Here is a 17369-nt window from a genome sequence, read left to right as displayed (position 1 = left end):
GATGTTGTTACATTGGTTAGCATGGAATTGTGAGCTTGTTACATAGGATGTTGTTGATTGATTAAGTGAACTGTATTATCAAATGCTGTTGCTGTAATAATTTGGTAATGTAAAGTCATTTTGATAATAAATTGTAAAATTTGAAGCCCTGATGGCATCAAACGAGGTTGATAATTTTTGCGTAAAGATTTTTGAAATTATTAAGCTTAGGACAGACTAGGAATAGTACAATTATTTTTATTTATTCAGGATAGAATTATTATATTAGTAATTGATTTTTAGTTTAATTTTAATCGTTACGTAAGCCATTGAAAATTTATATTCATAATCACGCGTTATCATAATGATATTTAAATTTTAATTTTCTACTCGCGTGAAAGAGGATGAATTTTTCAATACGATCGAACGAACGCACGTATTCATATTAATATATTATAAAATATGATGGAAGACGGTAGCACAATGTGGAGGAATTCATCTAGACTTAGCGTAAATCAATATCTGAGCAAACTTTTTTGGTGTCAATTAGATTGTTGCATTATTAATAATAAGGAGTACATTGTATACATGTATACAACATAATTGTATGATTCTATGTGTGTCATTAATATGGTGTCAGTTACGACAGTGTCGCACTATTTGTCAGTTAGAACCTTGTAGATTTGAATTGGGGACGTCAGTTATGACATTGTTGCACTTTATTGTCAGATTGAAGATTAAATTTATCGGATAGATTTCTGGAAGCCTGTAACAACATTAATGCACCTTTTTGTCAGTTAGAACCTTGTAAATCTTAATTGATCAATCAAAACATTATTGTATTTTTTTGGTTTATTCGTAAGATGGAATCGAGGAAGTCGTTTACAACATTAATAATGCACTTTTTTGTCAGGTAGAACCTTGTAGGTTTGAATCGAAGATGTCGTTTACAACATTGTCGCACTTTTTGTCAGTTAGTACTTTGTATTGCGGAATTGAAACGGCGACACTGATTGCATTAACACGCTTTTCTCGTTTTATTGAATGTATAGTGATATATCGGACACCAGTATTTGTTAAAATAATAGTGTTGCCATACTATTGCCTGTACGTTTGCAATATGAACTAATCGTTAGTGCTATTTGTTACATGATTATCATCAAAAAATATATATATATTAAAATTAGTTTCAAAATGTTTATTATGTGTAACTCTAATAATAATATGTTAGTCGATATGATATTACGGTGACTGTCATTTTATAAATACTCAACTATTAGATAACACGTCATTATGTGTCTATGTTTATTTATTGTCTATGTACTAAATGTGGAGATATAATATTATACCCGTTAATCGTAAAGCCATAGTCTCTCGATCATTCATAATATTGACACATTCAAATAAACAACTTTTAAAACCCGTATGGTATTAAATGCATCTGATATAATAGGTATTATGTATCAATTTTTTTTTAACGCAAATGATCCAAGTGCCAAAAAATAGAAAAGTCTTAAGTGATATTTTTCGTTATAATTATTAAATCTATTGCTGTCCTTATCACATTAATATAAATAATAGGACCTATTTAGCGTGAGTATATTTTCATATTATTTTCGGAGGCTTTTTTTTAATTTGATGTAAATCGAAGTAGCAAAAAAATTGATATAAATTGTTTGAATATAATGTACCTGTCGAGTGCAGATGTTCCCGGATCCTGTGTTTTAGTTGTTATAAAATAGTAGGAATATCATCAAAGTAATCTATATTTCTTGAGTTGTTCTTATTCCACGTCATCCGGATTACCTTCAATTGTAATTTAGTAAAAATAATGAGTTTGTTTTGTGATGTAGGTACCTAATAAAATTTAAACTCTTCTTTAGGACGATTGCCACAGTTTCTTAATATTTCAAAGTATGGAAAGAGTTACTAACTGTATCGGTATTCATTTCTATATAAATTCGTTTAGGACTTATATGCCTCGAGATTAACATGAAGTTCTAATCGATAATTCGAGAACTCGGTTACTGTAATGCGGGCGGGACGGTGTAGCATTAGACTGGGTCTAGAGCAGAGTGCAAAATACAAAATGGCAAGATGGCGCTAGCGTTCACGACTCTGGGATGGGTATTTCCGAATTAATCGAACGCGCGTCAAAAGGGACTAAATACACAAAACGTCTGATTATAGAATAAGAAATTTATTAAAAAAAAAACTGCAGTTAAAAATTCTGGTCAGATTCTATTGTATTCCGTATGTTCTTCACTCGGCTGAAGATTGTACTATTCATTTATGTCTTTTAACGCTACAATATATTGAGACTAAAATTATTAAAAAGATCTAAGTGCTTTTGGATTATTGTACTCTTAACAATACCATTAAAGTAATTACTCAATATATTAAATTTATATAAATACACTCGTTTTTGGGAGATCGCCTGTTGGGAAAACAGCAATATTTTACTTTTCATATCAAATGTCGTAATATTTTTGATGTTAATTTTATATTAACATACTTCAACATCCTAATGTAGCCCATGTCGCTGATAATATTTGATGAAAATTGTTCTTTCCGGCAGGCAAATCTTGTGTAAAACTTTTTTTTTTAAAACAATATTTAATGCGTTAACGATTTGAAAATTTTTGTTAACGATATTTGAAAAGTATTTGTTAACAATGTTTGAAAATGATTGTTAACAATATTTGAAAATTATTATTAACGTGTTTGAAAATGATCGTTAACGCACTCGCAGTCAGTTACAGCATCACGGTGCGTAAAAATAGTACGCCCAATAATCAATCGTTAAAACAATACGAAAATATGAACCTTAGGAGCTATCAGTGTATTTGGGTAAAGATTATAAAAAAACTTTGTAACAATCATTACGTAGGGATAACTAACGTCTTCTTCTTCTACTGCTACTTGATCTTTGACCGCGCGTGTTGCCGTTTTGGCCCGCGGAAAAAGTGAAACAATAATAAATTTGTATTTTGCATAAGCGAAACTGAACTTGGGTCACGCTAATCGGTAATAGCCGTATGTTCGTTCTGCTAGTGTTAATAAATCTTCTTCATTTTGTACTCAATGATACGTTTCATAATTTTATCACAAGGCTTGGTAAATTGAAAAGTACAATTTTCAATCCAATTGAGAATTGTATCCAGAACCCTATCAACTGCTAATTGTATTTATTTCCAAATTAGAGACAATCTAATCACAAGCATGAGGAAAATTTTGCTTTTTAAATATAAATATTAAATTTCTGACAATCTCTCATTTCCATAAAACGAATTGAGGATCTGAATAACTCAGATTTTTCCATGCACAAAAAACAGGGAAAGGGGCTAAGTGACTAAACTCATTTATTCTCATTTTCAATTATTGTTCGGTTGGTCGTTTAGGTTTGTAATGACGGTGTTTTGGATGGCCCAATTTCAGTTTCGCTCAATAATTAGCCCTCTGACCAAATTGTTCAATAAAAAATAATAACACTCAATATTCGTCTGTGTAAAAATTAATGAATTGAAGAAAACGTATAAACGAAACATTTCGTAATACATAATATTGTAAAATATTTATATAAAACATTATAATATAATAATATACATATATTGTAATATCAACTAGCGCATAGCATGATTGAATTTGATATCAGGAAGTTCATAGAACTCCATTACTACTCTTTACATTATTATAACTGAAGGTATATAAAATAGGTGTTTTCGTTTTTAGACAGTAAATAGATTATATTCGATGGCCATTTTTAAGGCGCTGCCGCTTGCAAAAAATATAATATATATCAATAATAGTGAAAGGTTCCAAGTGCCAATTGTTTCCAGAAACAAGTCAATTATCAATATTCACAAAGTAGGTCTAAATAAATAATTGAATCTTTAATTAGTCCACATTACACGTAGAAGCAATGAATAGAACTTATTATGTGATATAAGTCTTTGTTGCTCCTGAGATACGTTAGATCTTTGTTTTATTCAATGTATATTTTGGCACTTGGAACTTTTTACTTGTTTGTTTTTTTGTTCCTGTTTCCGTTTTGTTACAACACAAATCGAGTCAAAAAATATACTATCTGAAAATGATGATGTATCATGTTAATATTAGTAAGACGTTGTTATTTTATTTTTCTTTTTGGCTTTTGAATAAAGATGTAATTATTAATAAAATTATTATTGCTCTGTAAAAAGAATTAAAAAAAAAAACAAACTCTTAAGAGGTGTGTAATTTAAAGTATGTAATATTAAAAGAAAATTGTGCCATTTCATTTTTTTTAGTTAACCTACCATTTGTGTTCAGTGCATTGTTGTTAATTAGAATTCTTTCTTCTTTTGTTTCTTAAATAATTCACCTGCGTCGGGTGTTTTTGTTTTTAGCTCTTTTATTTTATTCACAAATGCCAAATCGAAGATCGCAATATTTGTATTGTCAATACAATCGAATAATACACACATTTTTCGATGTTCCAAAATTCTTGTATTGCGGTGAAAGGGCTTATATACCATGCTTCTCGGCCGCAAAAGTCCTATCCACCGTAACGGTGTGATTGTAAAAAAAAAATATTTCATCACAATCTCAAACTGTTTATTTTTGGTGTGTGGCAACACTCATGTTTCTTGTCATTATTTGTACATTGTTAGAATTAAATTAATTTCGAAGCGTAGATTCTACGAGCTGGGCACACTTGTGTATAAAAATGGTGAGTGCGCTTGTTAACTAGAGAGCGCACGTGTGTATGTAATATTGTATGTAAAGAGTTATATATTTGAGCGAGAAACGAGATATATATTTATGTATATTTAATATTATTATCCGCTGCTGTTTTGAGTAGACATTTTGAAGTAGTGTGGCACTGTTTACAAAGCTCTTGACGCATGTTCCATATTAAAAAAAAATTATGGATCATTTATTTAATTCTTGGCACAAGATATGAAATATGACGTTTGCCAAATGGCTGTCACTGACTGTGGCGGGTTCTCATTAGGTATACAGCAAGTGCATTTCAATAGTGTCCGTGTCATGTTATCAAATGAAAAAAAAAATTAACAACATTGGAATTGAAATGGTTCTAGACGTGGGACGTTCATGTACAACTGATTAAAACTACATTAGTCAGAGCCTGTTCGTAAATCAGCAGTGCACCATCACCATGTCTCATGACTGACTCATGAATTCATTGCTAAAAGCTCTGTTTCTAAAGTCAGAGAATGCCTGTGAAACAGTGAACAGCTTTTGTACAAATGTAATATTATACCGTTTCATGACATCATAAGCAAGTTTTCATGATTCATCGCTTGATGACATGATTGTTTCTTCAATAGTCATGAATGACGAAGATTAAAAAGCAGACTTGCGTGTTACAATGATATTGCGCAATACAATCGTATTTCCTACTGACTCAAATGAAGTAACCTGTCAGAACAGATCTAATTGAAGAAAAGTGACTCGATTTCCGTGGCTAAATGGTTCCCACATCTTTAAAACAACTGTCCTAAAGTAATAAATATTAATGGCATTTTGTTGGAAATATGGTAGTTTTATTTTCACATTCAATCTAATATATCAAGCAACCGCAATTTACCGTAACATCCCACAAAATAGATTATCGTTTTGGTATATTATGGTGCAGAATGGAACATGCGCCGAAAGCTTTGTCAAATAATGATGATTTATGTCGAAAAGAAAAACAAAAAAAAAAGAAATTATGAATATTATATTAACCAACCACATTACGCTTCACATAGAGAGAGACTCATATTGTTACATTATTATGATTAAATGAAAATGATTAACTAGTTATTAAAAAAAGTGTAATCTGTTTTATTATTGTATCATTACTGTAATTATTATAATTATTATTCATTGTATGTTTGTAAAGATGGCAACAAATAATTATTATTGACTAACCTTCAATAAAATATAATATACGATAGCGATTTATTTTTATCGAAGAATTCTACCAATTAAAGAAGGTCATCTGTACATTCTCAGAATAAGCTTAAACGTGTAAATCTTTGTGCATTACCGGATAGATGGCAGTATGTAATTATATTGTATTATAAATAAATAATAAAAATATATATTATATTTTTATCAATGGTCACGTACTATGCCTTGTAATTTTGAATTCTCATTATTTTTATGCATTAAAAAAATACTTTATTGAAGGTCTGTCACTCATACTATGTTAAAATAAAGAAATATTTTTCAAGTCTATTATAAATCTGCCGCTGTCGCGTATTATGTGACGGTAATTATTACTGACAAATTAAAATGTTACGAATATTGGTTTGAATGTCTGCTAAATAGTAGTTTTATATTAGTCTTGTATGTGGAATATTATTTGAAGTGTTTATTTTGTCAACACGTAAAATTGTAACGTGCCAAAGGACACTTTGGTGTTAGATAAAATTAAAATGTTGCCAGTATATTATTATTAATTAATTATTATCAATAAAAACTGTTCTGTGTTTTAATTTTCTCCCATATTTATTATTTTATTTTTTCTCTGCTTCGTTTTTTGTTTTGTTTTTTTTTAGAATGTTAAAAACATCTCTCAGTTTTTTTTTTTAAATGATTCATGATATTATTATTGTTTATGGTTAAATAGTTGTTATCTTATAATTAATATTGTGATTTGGGGATTCAATTGTAACAGAATCTTAGTAGTCAAAATGTTACATAGGCCCTTGAGGGCGGTGTAATCAAATTCGGCTTTTATAATTGATTAAATTAAATCCTGACATCCTATCATAATATTTCTGTAGTTATTATAATGTTAATTTTTTTTTGTATATAATAGAAAATACATCATAACCAAATGTTAAATTTTTGTTTTTTTTTATTTTTCTTTTTCATTTGCTTTATAGTCATTTTGAAAAAGAATCTTTCCCATTATTTATTTCATTTACTTTTTTTCCTCTACACCAATTACAGGCAAAATATGATAACTCTATTTATTTAATTTTAACCATTTCCTTGCGTACAAGTTCCATGCTGTTCAGGCAAAACATGGTTAATTATTAAATTAAGGTACATACTAAAATCCTCCAATTCTAAGATACAATAAATCCTTAAGGATATTCAACTCGATACTGACATAATCACGACTCGGAAAACTCAACAAAGACTTAATCCAGAGTTGAAAGTTAAAAATTCGACTCTTAAACTCTTACTCTCGAATATTAAAGGCGAATGAATGTCGCTTTACCAAAAAAAAAGAGAGTGATTTTGTATTGGCGCTTACGAAAATGAAACATAGGCATATTGGATACACGTATCAATTAAAACTCTGGCGCTATAAATAGTATGGATTCTGTGCGTCGTGTTGACGACTTTCTGAATTACACACTTATGCAAAATCTATCTTGCATGTTGTTACACATGTCTTTTCCAACAAAAAAATGTTGCATCAACACTGTCCGACAGCAAATTAGGTTACATGTGTTTGTGAATGCCAACAGATCCACATCGACAAAATTGACGTGTCATGTGTTGAATTTGTATGTGTGTATAAAAATAACAATACTGAAGTTATCAAGTTTAGTACGCGAAGGACACTCATATTTTTATTTTTTTAGCAAGTTATCATGTTTTGTCAAAGAGGTGATAATAGGTATTTTACGTTCCGGAGATGATACATATTATTTATAACTTTGTGGCATCTATGGTTGAAAGAATTACGTTCAGAAATATGTTTAATATTATAAAATCATATTAAATCCCAAAATACAACGATTTTAATATTATAAATGAATGTTAACTGACAAAAAAAAAACACTTGTGCTTATTCTATGTGTCATATTATTATCATAATTGTCTGTTTAAACAAATGTAGCGTGACATTATTAAAAAAAAATATCGGTGTTAATAAATAAATGTTGCATTATGTCGCTAGGTGAACTATTTAAATATCGGATAATAACACGCGCATTCATAACACAATTATGTCAATTTTTTAGTCGTTGTGATATGATCGACGAAATGGCGAAGGTATTTTTTGCATTCTTAAAATGGCTGCCACAGGCCAGTGAATTTTCTCTACCGTTCCGCAAGCAATAACTGAGCATCTGTCTGGTAAACTTACACCGTATTTAACTATACAATTTATGTATTTTGGGTCTAAATTACATATATTCATGACGTATGTTAGATGGTCAGTTATTGCTTTCAGAAAAACACAGTTAGTTCCTTTTTGCACTTATTAACCTCTTACAAAACTGAAAATTTGTTATATTAAAATGGCCGTCTTATTGTTGTAATATGTCATATCATAAAGTATTATATCCTTAAATTTAATATAAAGCTATTTTACGCAAAGACAATTGCTACAAAACTTTGTTTTTTGCTCCTAATAACATTATATTTGCTATAATTATTATTCTTTTATAACTGGGCTATGTTATGTGACATGATAAATGGACTTCAATATTCAAACCGTAAATATGCCTCTGAAACTAAAACATTGTAACTCAAGTTACTATATAATATGTACATAGGAATTTAATATTCACTTTACTTCGATTCGATTTAGACTTTTTGGTGAAGTAGATATTACAGACATACTAAGCGTCAGTGGCAAAGAGTTGGCTGTTAAGATTCGACATACATAGTGCACCCTAAACTTTGTCAGTCAAACGTATTTATTTTCATTGAACTAATACAACAATGTGTAGATAGTGTTTAATACAAGCCATAGTAGATAACAGTCATAAAATATTCGTTTATCTATACAATATCTTAAATTATAAATATTTCTTATTTATGATGGTTTGGTTAGGCAGGACTTAATGAATTTTAAAAAACTAACTAACTACTACTACACTCTGTCACGCGCCAACGTTGATGCATAAGGCAAGCACAAATACGATCCACTTGTCAGACCTGTAGCGCGTAAGGGAGGGCTGGCCACGGTGACGGAACCCTTAAGGCTGTGAAGCATCTTCATGATTACCTCAATCACCGAGGGCTGATGTGTCTGCTCAGGAACTCAAGTATTTGTAACATGGTCGTACCAGTGTACCAAAACCATCCATAATATTAATTAATTCAGTAAAAACAAATAGTGTGCACTATTTTCGTCGGATCGCCCATAGCATATCTAAACTAATATGGTTCGGTTTAGGCAAGGCTAAATTGATTTTTTAAATCTAACCAGCACCATCTACAATTTGAATAAATAGTTCAGTGAAAACAAATAAGTATGACTGACAAAGTTTAGTGTGCATTATTTATGTCGTATCTTAGCAACCGACCTCCACCGTTCAAATGGACTTAAGAATGTAATGAAATATATTTTATTGTATGAGATTCATACAATAAAATTAGTTAAAACATAGCATGGTCCAGTTAATATTATAAAACTCATAATGACCGTATTAGTTAATTTAAATTTTTTTAATACTATTTTGATTATTTTCTATGGGCAACTGACCAATATAAATACATCGTAATCATTATCAACTCATGCTATACGAGATATATAAATTGTGTAATATTTTGTAATTATTATTAATTGTTTCTTGTTAACAATTTTGTATTCTTTCAATTGTATACTCAAAACATTTTTATTTTACACAACAAAACACATAATAATATAATATCATCGCTGTTCTGATACAAGTGTATTTCTCTGCGGCGCTACGTTCCCGGTTGAACAATGGCGGCGTCGATTCTTATCATTCTTTTAATTATCGACACAATCTGATAAATAACCTCACTTTATTATCTAATTGCTCAAATTATGATTTATGCCAACCAAAATTGATTATTTTCAATGCAAAAGAATTACGCATTACATCAATAGTTATATTTTAAATTAATATCCATAATATAAAACATAATGTTACATGTAAATTGTACGTAAAACATTTCACCGTAGCACAGTTCGTCGTGAGCTTTCTGTACGGTCACCAATTTTTTTAGATTCAATATGAACATTAATTTAATTTTCATAGCTGATTTTGGCAAAATTCATGAATTCAAGAATGAAAACCTAATCTAACCTAACAAACGTATATCGGCTATTTTCAAAATTTGTGTAAACTGATAAGAACCGTGTTTTATTTAGACATGAATTTTATCTCAGTACTATACGACCCAAAGAACTTGGACAGTCTTTAATATACGGCCATATATTTCCGATACAACATTTCACGGTGAAGTGTGATACGGCGAACTGCATACGTACAAGTTTCCGGACATGATAAACAGGGTGTTTGACAATTGAGCGCTTTTCCGAAATAAGAACATTGGAATACCACTAGTTTTCAGTAAATTAGTTCAAATTATGCGTCATTCATACCGGCAAAAAATCATTATATTATCTTTACAAAAGATGGTACTACAAATTTGACTGATGATACACTCAAAGTATTGGCTCTGGGTTCGATTCCTGGTGAGGTCACAATATATTTATGTATTTTTCTCAAAACCGAATGTTTGATTGTTTGACTTCTACTACTACATTATTGTAATGGTAAAAAGAATATATTGACGATGATCTGACAACAGTATCTATCTGCAGTTTTGGCGAATTCTGGATTATTGGTGTATTTTGGACAAAATTTGGTGACAGATCAAATGGAAATATTGTTCTACGAAAAAAATCCTAAGGTGCTCAAATTTGACGTGGAAAATAAATAGTGTCTATCTGCATCGAAGTGCCTAGAAACTAAAAAGAAATATTATCTATCTGCTTGATTTATTTTATTATGACATTACAATTTCCATACATCTTTAAATCACTGTTTTAGTACTAATATTAAATCATTTCACTTTAAAAATAAAAATAATACTGATAATGACAAAAAACAGTTTTTTGAACCCCCTGAAAAATTGACTATATGTCAAATAAATACTATTGTCAGATCACCGTCGATATTTTTTTTCCTTCTTTATAACATGTATCTCATGGATTTTGAATGTGTTTAATCGCTGTTATCTCAAACTGAAAGTGGCAGGATATCGCTGTTTTTCCGGAGGGGCTCAATAATTGGCAATCTCAAAAGTCAAAGTAATAACAAAACTCTAATAAAGATATTATATTGATAAATTGGATATCAAATATTAAGGGTTGTAAGGCTACCACCATGTGGATGAAGACACTATAATAATGCTAAGCGTGTTTCAGTTAATAAAAACATAGTAAGTAAATTAACTTATGGATACAATTCATGTTACCATTGCAATGAGATTAGCTTTGGCACTTAACTGTGTTTATGATAAAATTCATATAGATTCTATATTATAGAACAACTGAGTCGTCTGATTGCAATATCCATCAAATCCACAACCCATAAATTTTGGCTAATGACCGTTTGCCGTAGCAAACTAAAACATTCGAATGATGATTTTGTTGGAATATGGTGAATAATAAAATTAATAGACAACATTTACTTTTGTTATACTCAAAACCATAAAATATTGTTCATATTTAGGGGTCGCCATAAATGGGGACATCACACCATTTTTGGTATTTTTTAATATATTGTTTGTTAAACTTTAACAACAAATTCGTTGACAACGATCAATTTCAGTGAATTTTGTGGAAAAATGAATTTAAATTTTGTTTTGTTTTCTAACTTTACAACACCCCCCCTTAACTCCTTCGTCAAAAATCCCTGAAAGCATGACGTCATATATGGATGAACCCTTATGGAATGAATAAAATGATCTGACACTTTTAATTTAACTTTCCTCGGCCAGTTAATCTATATAAGAAAAATTCTTGGCTTCATTAGTATAAATTATACAGCTTGAATCAGAACAGCGTTTGATATTACGTAGCCATTAATTTTTAATAAAAAGAATTGACGTATATTTAAAATGTTTTGTTTGTAATATGTAAAAGCCATATCTTGAGCAAAAAAAAAGGTGTATGATTAATGTAACGTTGAGTTGATTTTGCTCGCACACATGTCAATTAGTAGTCAGACTGTTTAGAGGACAAAAAAAACATAAAAATGAGGGCATCTTGTTGTTTGTTAGTTGAAGCGAGACAAAACAAATGCAGGAGGGAGTCAGATATATTATTTTATCAAAAATAATTCCATATAATATTATAAAAACTTAGTAATTACATTTAATAAAAAATCACAGATTACCCCGTTTCACAATATTATTTATTTAAAAACTGTATAGAAACCACCGACATCTATGAAATGAATTTTTAAATAACTCTTTTTAGATGGAGATGGAATGAAATTTTGAATCACTATGAAGAGATATTATAATTCAGGTAACGTAAACATTGAAGTGAGGCCAAGTCAGTTACCATGCTCTCTCTCATAAATGCCCTACAGAGTGAAGGTTACATTAACATACTTTTTTATGGGGAATAGTTGTTAGCCATGCTCCCAACCCATTGGGTGTCATAAACTACATCGTTGCCCATCTGTCTTATATGAAAATATAATTAAATTGCATTGCTTTACAATTTTAAAAATCAACTCCCAGTGAAAGCAAACGACGGAGAAAAGTACCTATTCATTGGCTGACTGCAAAAATTCATTAATTAATAATAATGATTTCTTGAATGTTTAACACAAAATGATGACTTTCATTGGCTGTCATGAAGTATAAATGAAAGATGCAAAGTTTAAGCAAAATGACACTTAATGACTTTTGGCAGTTAGTTATAATAATATTATAATTATCCAGTTTTGCTTTATTACGTGTTATCTTATAGAAGTAAGGTACATTACTGAGATTTAAATGCATGGTTTTTGTCATCTGCCTTTAATTTAAATGAGAAAAATATAAACAGGAAAAATCTTTGGGCCTCTTGAGTATTTAAGAAAGGTCTTGTAAATTAAATTATCTTGCTTGATGATCTATAAATACCTACAAAAGATTATTTATTAAATTGTTATTCTCAGATGGACCATAATATCATCGACGTTCATGGAAATGGCAATTTTCAGCTAAAAATGTCAATGGATTCAGAAAAATATAAGTAAACATTAAACGAGCCATGGTCAGAAATTGGATAAAATACTAAACCTGACCAATCAGAGAGCAAAACTTGATTTTTACACATTTTTAAATATTCAAACTCGAAACTATGTTTCTGCTGATATTGACTTTTGCCTGAATGGCAAAAAGACATGAATCTGTTTTAAACCTTACAACTTCTATTTCGGGGATGGAAATATAAAAGAGGAGATTTAGTGAATTGGCTGACTTCCACCCTTCTATTATATATAACTTTCGCTAAAAAGCCATTTCAACCCACCGTGGCAAAGAGTTACTTCCTGGGTATTTTTATCCTATTGGCTTGGTGTAAAATTAAATTAAAATATACATATTTTTTCAATCAAATAAATAATATACAGGTATCCGGATTCACAACTCAGAAGTGTGTAATGTTTCCCGTTTTTATTTCAAAACCAAAATATATTATGTTTAGCAAAAATGGTAAACTGTCAACCTTCATAATAAAAAGTCTGTAAAGATACCTCCATAATATGGTATGTCTGGAGAAAATTTTAGACAGAAAATTATTATTTTATTTTAAATAATCAAAATACTAACCATTGTGTTATCTAGTCTGTTTTATTAATTCATAAAAAATAATAAAATAATTACATATTATATGTATCTATATTTTAATATAAAAAATATGTATATATTTTAAGAAATATAATATTATTTTTTAGTATTCTATTTTTTTGTTAAAATCCACTTTATGGATGTGCTTATTTTTTTAATATATATAATATAAAATGAAATGGAATCATTTTGACTACCCCTCCTGCATTAAATATATAGTATGTATATAAATCTAAGTTATTTGATGAAAATATATAATTATAAAATATATACATTATATATTGCAAATAAAAGAATAAAATATATTTATAATTGTTTTATTTATTTTCTTCTCCGTCAGTTTCTTATAATAAATTTACAAATAAGGTTACTTTAAAAATAATCTGGCAAAAAGTAGATACGTTCACAGGGATAATAATCACTAGATAGGTAAGTAAGGGCCATATGCATAGTAATACTTATTTACATACTACAGTATTACTATGCATTTTTCAATTCTGTATACCAGAGGTAAACTATTGTAACTCCAAAAACCGTGAAATGGAGTTATTGTTATATTGTTACTTCATTACTTAAGTATCCTGCATACATGGTAAACAGCTGTAACTCATATTACTCTTATTTTAAAAGTTAAAAATTAAAAATTTCATTGTAACTCCATAACTATTAGAGGTAAACAATAGTAAGAAATCATACAATTCTTTTGATGAAGCTTATAATCTAACTACAGCGGTAAACAAACAAAAAGGTTTGGATAAATAGATAAATTTTATCTTTTTCCATTCACGAATGCCACAAGTTGAAAGTTCCAAAAATCACAAATTCATTTCTCCTGTGAAGTTGTCATTTTGGATTTACCGTAGTTTACCTCTGGTATACAGAATTTAGGAATCAACCAAAGGAGTGTGGCTCTCCTAACGGTGAAATTGAAACAAAACTGGCAACTATCATAATAGCCCGCATATACGTGCATGGATTTACTGCTGACAGTACGTATCATCGCGGCCATAACAAGAAAATTTACGTGGATGGATCAAGTTCAGCGGCTTCTGAATTTTCATGCGACAGTTGTGCGATATCTGCGCGTGCGTAGTAGAACGATAGTAGCAAACCTGCCGGAAAAAATACAAATAACACCGCTCAAAGCATTTTAACGTTTACTAATTTTCAAAACCTATCAAATAGCATCATACGATAAAAAACAAAGTGTATTGGTTACGCTTGAAGAATTAGATTAGCAAGGTACAGTCAGCACTGTGTAAACAGTTATTATCGTTATAGTTTAATTTACACACTATTGGTCTCAGTAAATCCATGCACGTGTACAGGCGTTGTAAATAAGTATTACTATGCGCTTGCCAATTTTGGAACGCATATCGAACCAAACGAGTGTCTCTCCTAACGGTGAAACTGAAACAAAACTGACAACACTGTCATAATTACGTATTGTGAACAGAAATCTAGTTGTAATTTATAGTTGGTTTTAAATATTGTTTACACATAACAATTTTATAACTATTAAGTACTTCCAATTCATAATAATTTCTGGTAAACAAATAGAAATGAACATTATATATTCATCACCTATCATATAATACACTTAATGTATTAAATTTGTAATTCATAATTAAATTAGGCATGTGATGGTATTATTGGTTCAGCAGAAGAACTTCGGTGCCGTCATTAATTTTTAAATATATTTTCTCTGATATCTACATTTTTATTCAGTTTTTTGGCCAATATATATCTAAGAATTGCCATCTAACAAAATTGCATTTAAAGTGGGCAAGCTAAACAATAACTTATTTACAAAATATTTTTTAACAGCTAACTTATCTACTTATATAATATTATTTCACTTATATGTAATATTAAAATTAGACTTGAAATTTTCACTTTAGCAATTTTATTTTCATTAGCAAATAGCAAATCTCACACCGCACCATATTTGCTGTACCACAGGGCGTTGTTCCAGGCAGTTAGTATATAATTATTATATTACACTGAATACCGAAATATTGTTTTTCAATCACTTTTTGCCACACTTTGAAGTTTCCTTTTCTGTGCAAATAGTACCTTCTTGATATTTTGGAAAGGCAAGTCAAATAGGACTGTCAACACAATTGACAATATAAGAATCCAGAACACCTCCTCAATGTCCACCTGGAAGTATTAAAATTATCAACTCGTTAGTCAAATAACTTGGAAAAAGTAATATAAATTCAATTTGAAATTTATTTTACATATTGCGAGTGAACTGTGGAGAACTACAAGGTTCTAAGTGTTTGTCCTTGGCGAAACAAAAGTAACAATGAGGTAGCTTAGAATACTATTTTATTGTTGGGCTTGTTTTCTCAAGGTTGAACACTTAGAAATTTGTCGTAATAGAGCGAGGGCCACACCGGGCAACTCTGGTTGCGCAGCCAGTCGCGCGACTGTGATCTCTTAGGCGATTTACTCGCGGGACTTGCAGGCAACCAGAGAGGCAGCCAATAATCTGCTCACTTTCAAGATGGACGTTGAAGCACCAAAAAATACGCTCTCTAGTGCTCGCCTAGTGTGGCGGCGCTCAATACATCACTATATGTTTTCATGTATCGCAACCGATCGCCCGACCAGAGAGATCAGGCAACCAGACCAAACGCAAGATCGTTATTTTACTGGTCGCCCAACTAAAATAGTTGCGCGACTACTGGGCAACCAGGTGTGGCATGGTCCATATAACTGCATACATTTGGTCTGGTCGCACGACTGGCTGCGCAACCAGAGTAAATCGCAATCTAAACATTCACAACACGATATGAAAAAAAATAAATGGAATATGTTTGCTTTAGGCTGGGCTGTAGGCCAAATCAATGATGCAATAATTATTCAAATATTTGAAAATATGGACCGGACAACGATAGATTTTCAAAAGTCGCAATTACATTCAGCAAGCACTCGCTGTTATAATGATTTCGACTTACGACCATTTTGATTTACAACCTAGGTGGCTGAACGGAATCCCGTCGTAAGATCTTTTCGATTAAGTACCGATCATTTACCTCTCTTCGTCACTGATTGTCTCCACTTGGGCTGTAGACACTGCGAAAGAAAATAAGAGGGAATAATTACCAGTGCTCCGAGGAAGGTGTACCGTTGAGTAGTCCTCGTCAGTCCGACGTTATAGAAGAAGACTGGAAACTGTGTTAAGTAGACTGCATAGCTGAGTCTCGTCCAAACCATAAACCCTCGCCATGACAAAATGTCACCAATAAAACCTAAAGTTAGAAAAAAATTATAATTACCTATCTATCATTGTAACTTGTAGATATATAGTTGGCTGCCTATAGCCAAATAGCGAGTGGAGAACTACAAGGTTCTAAGTGTTTGTCCTTGGTGAAACAAAAGTAACAATGAGGCAGCTTAGAATACTACTTCATTGTTGGTTTGTTTTCTCAAGGACCAACTTTTCACGTTTCACTTAGAACCTTGTAGTATTAGGCTCGCGAAATGTACTGAACCATCATTATTTATTTATTTAGAATATTTAAATGAACCATCATAAGTACCTAATTATGTCATACGTGATTATTTATCATTATTTCTATTGAATGCTCGATGACAGATTTTCAAAACAAATGAGTGTAGTGTTACTTGCATTTCCCTCCACCACCCGATACGTCTCCAAACTAGAGGTGGGAAAACTGGTCGATTTTGAAGACTAAGTATACTTACTACCAGTATAAAAAAATACTAAATAAATACAATATCAAAACTTGTTCCAAAATACTTACTAGTATTTGGAATACTATATAGAGCGTTTGGCGTGGAACTAAAACTTAACT

General features: G+C 30.6%; 1 protein-coding gene across 1 annotated transcript in view; it reads right to left on the bottom strand.

The window, feature by feature from the left end:
* Positions 1–13879: 13879 nt before the first annotated feature.
* The window catches only part of LOC147069192 (O-acyltransferase like protein-like), a 78172-nt gene continuing 74682 nt past the window's right edge, over positions 13880–17369 (bottom strand). The window contains exons 12-13 of the mRNA XM_085950997.1: positions 16657–16802; positions 13880–15705 (exon numbers count right to left, since the gene is read on the bottom strand). Coding sequence (XP_085807123.1) covers positions 15568–15705; positions 16657–16802 — 284 coding nt within the window. The 3' untranslated portion in view covers positions 13880–15567. The remainder of the gene's footprint in view (positions 15706–16656; positions 16803–17369) is intronic.

This window comes from Rhyacophila brunnea, unplaced genomic scaffold, assembly GCF_057557595.1.
Source record: "Rhyacophila brunnea isolate RB1 unplaced genomic scaffold, BYU_Rbru_1.0 scaffold_24, whole genome shotgun sequence".
NCBI classification, from domain to species: domain Eukaryota; kingdom Metazoa; phylum Arthropoda; class Insecta; order Trichoptera; family Rhyacophilidae; genus Rhyacophila; species Rhyacophila brunnea.
The sequence above is the reverse complement of the archived record's forward strand: the minus strand, read 5'-3'. Positions and strand labels throughout refer to the sequence as shown.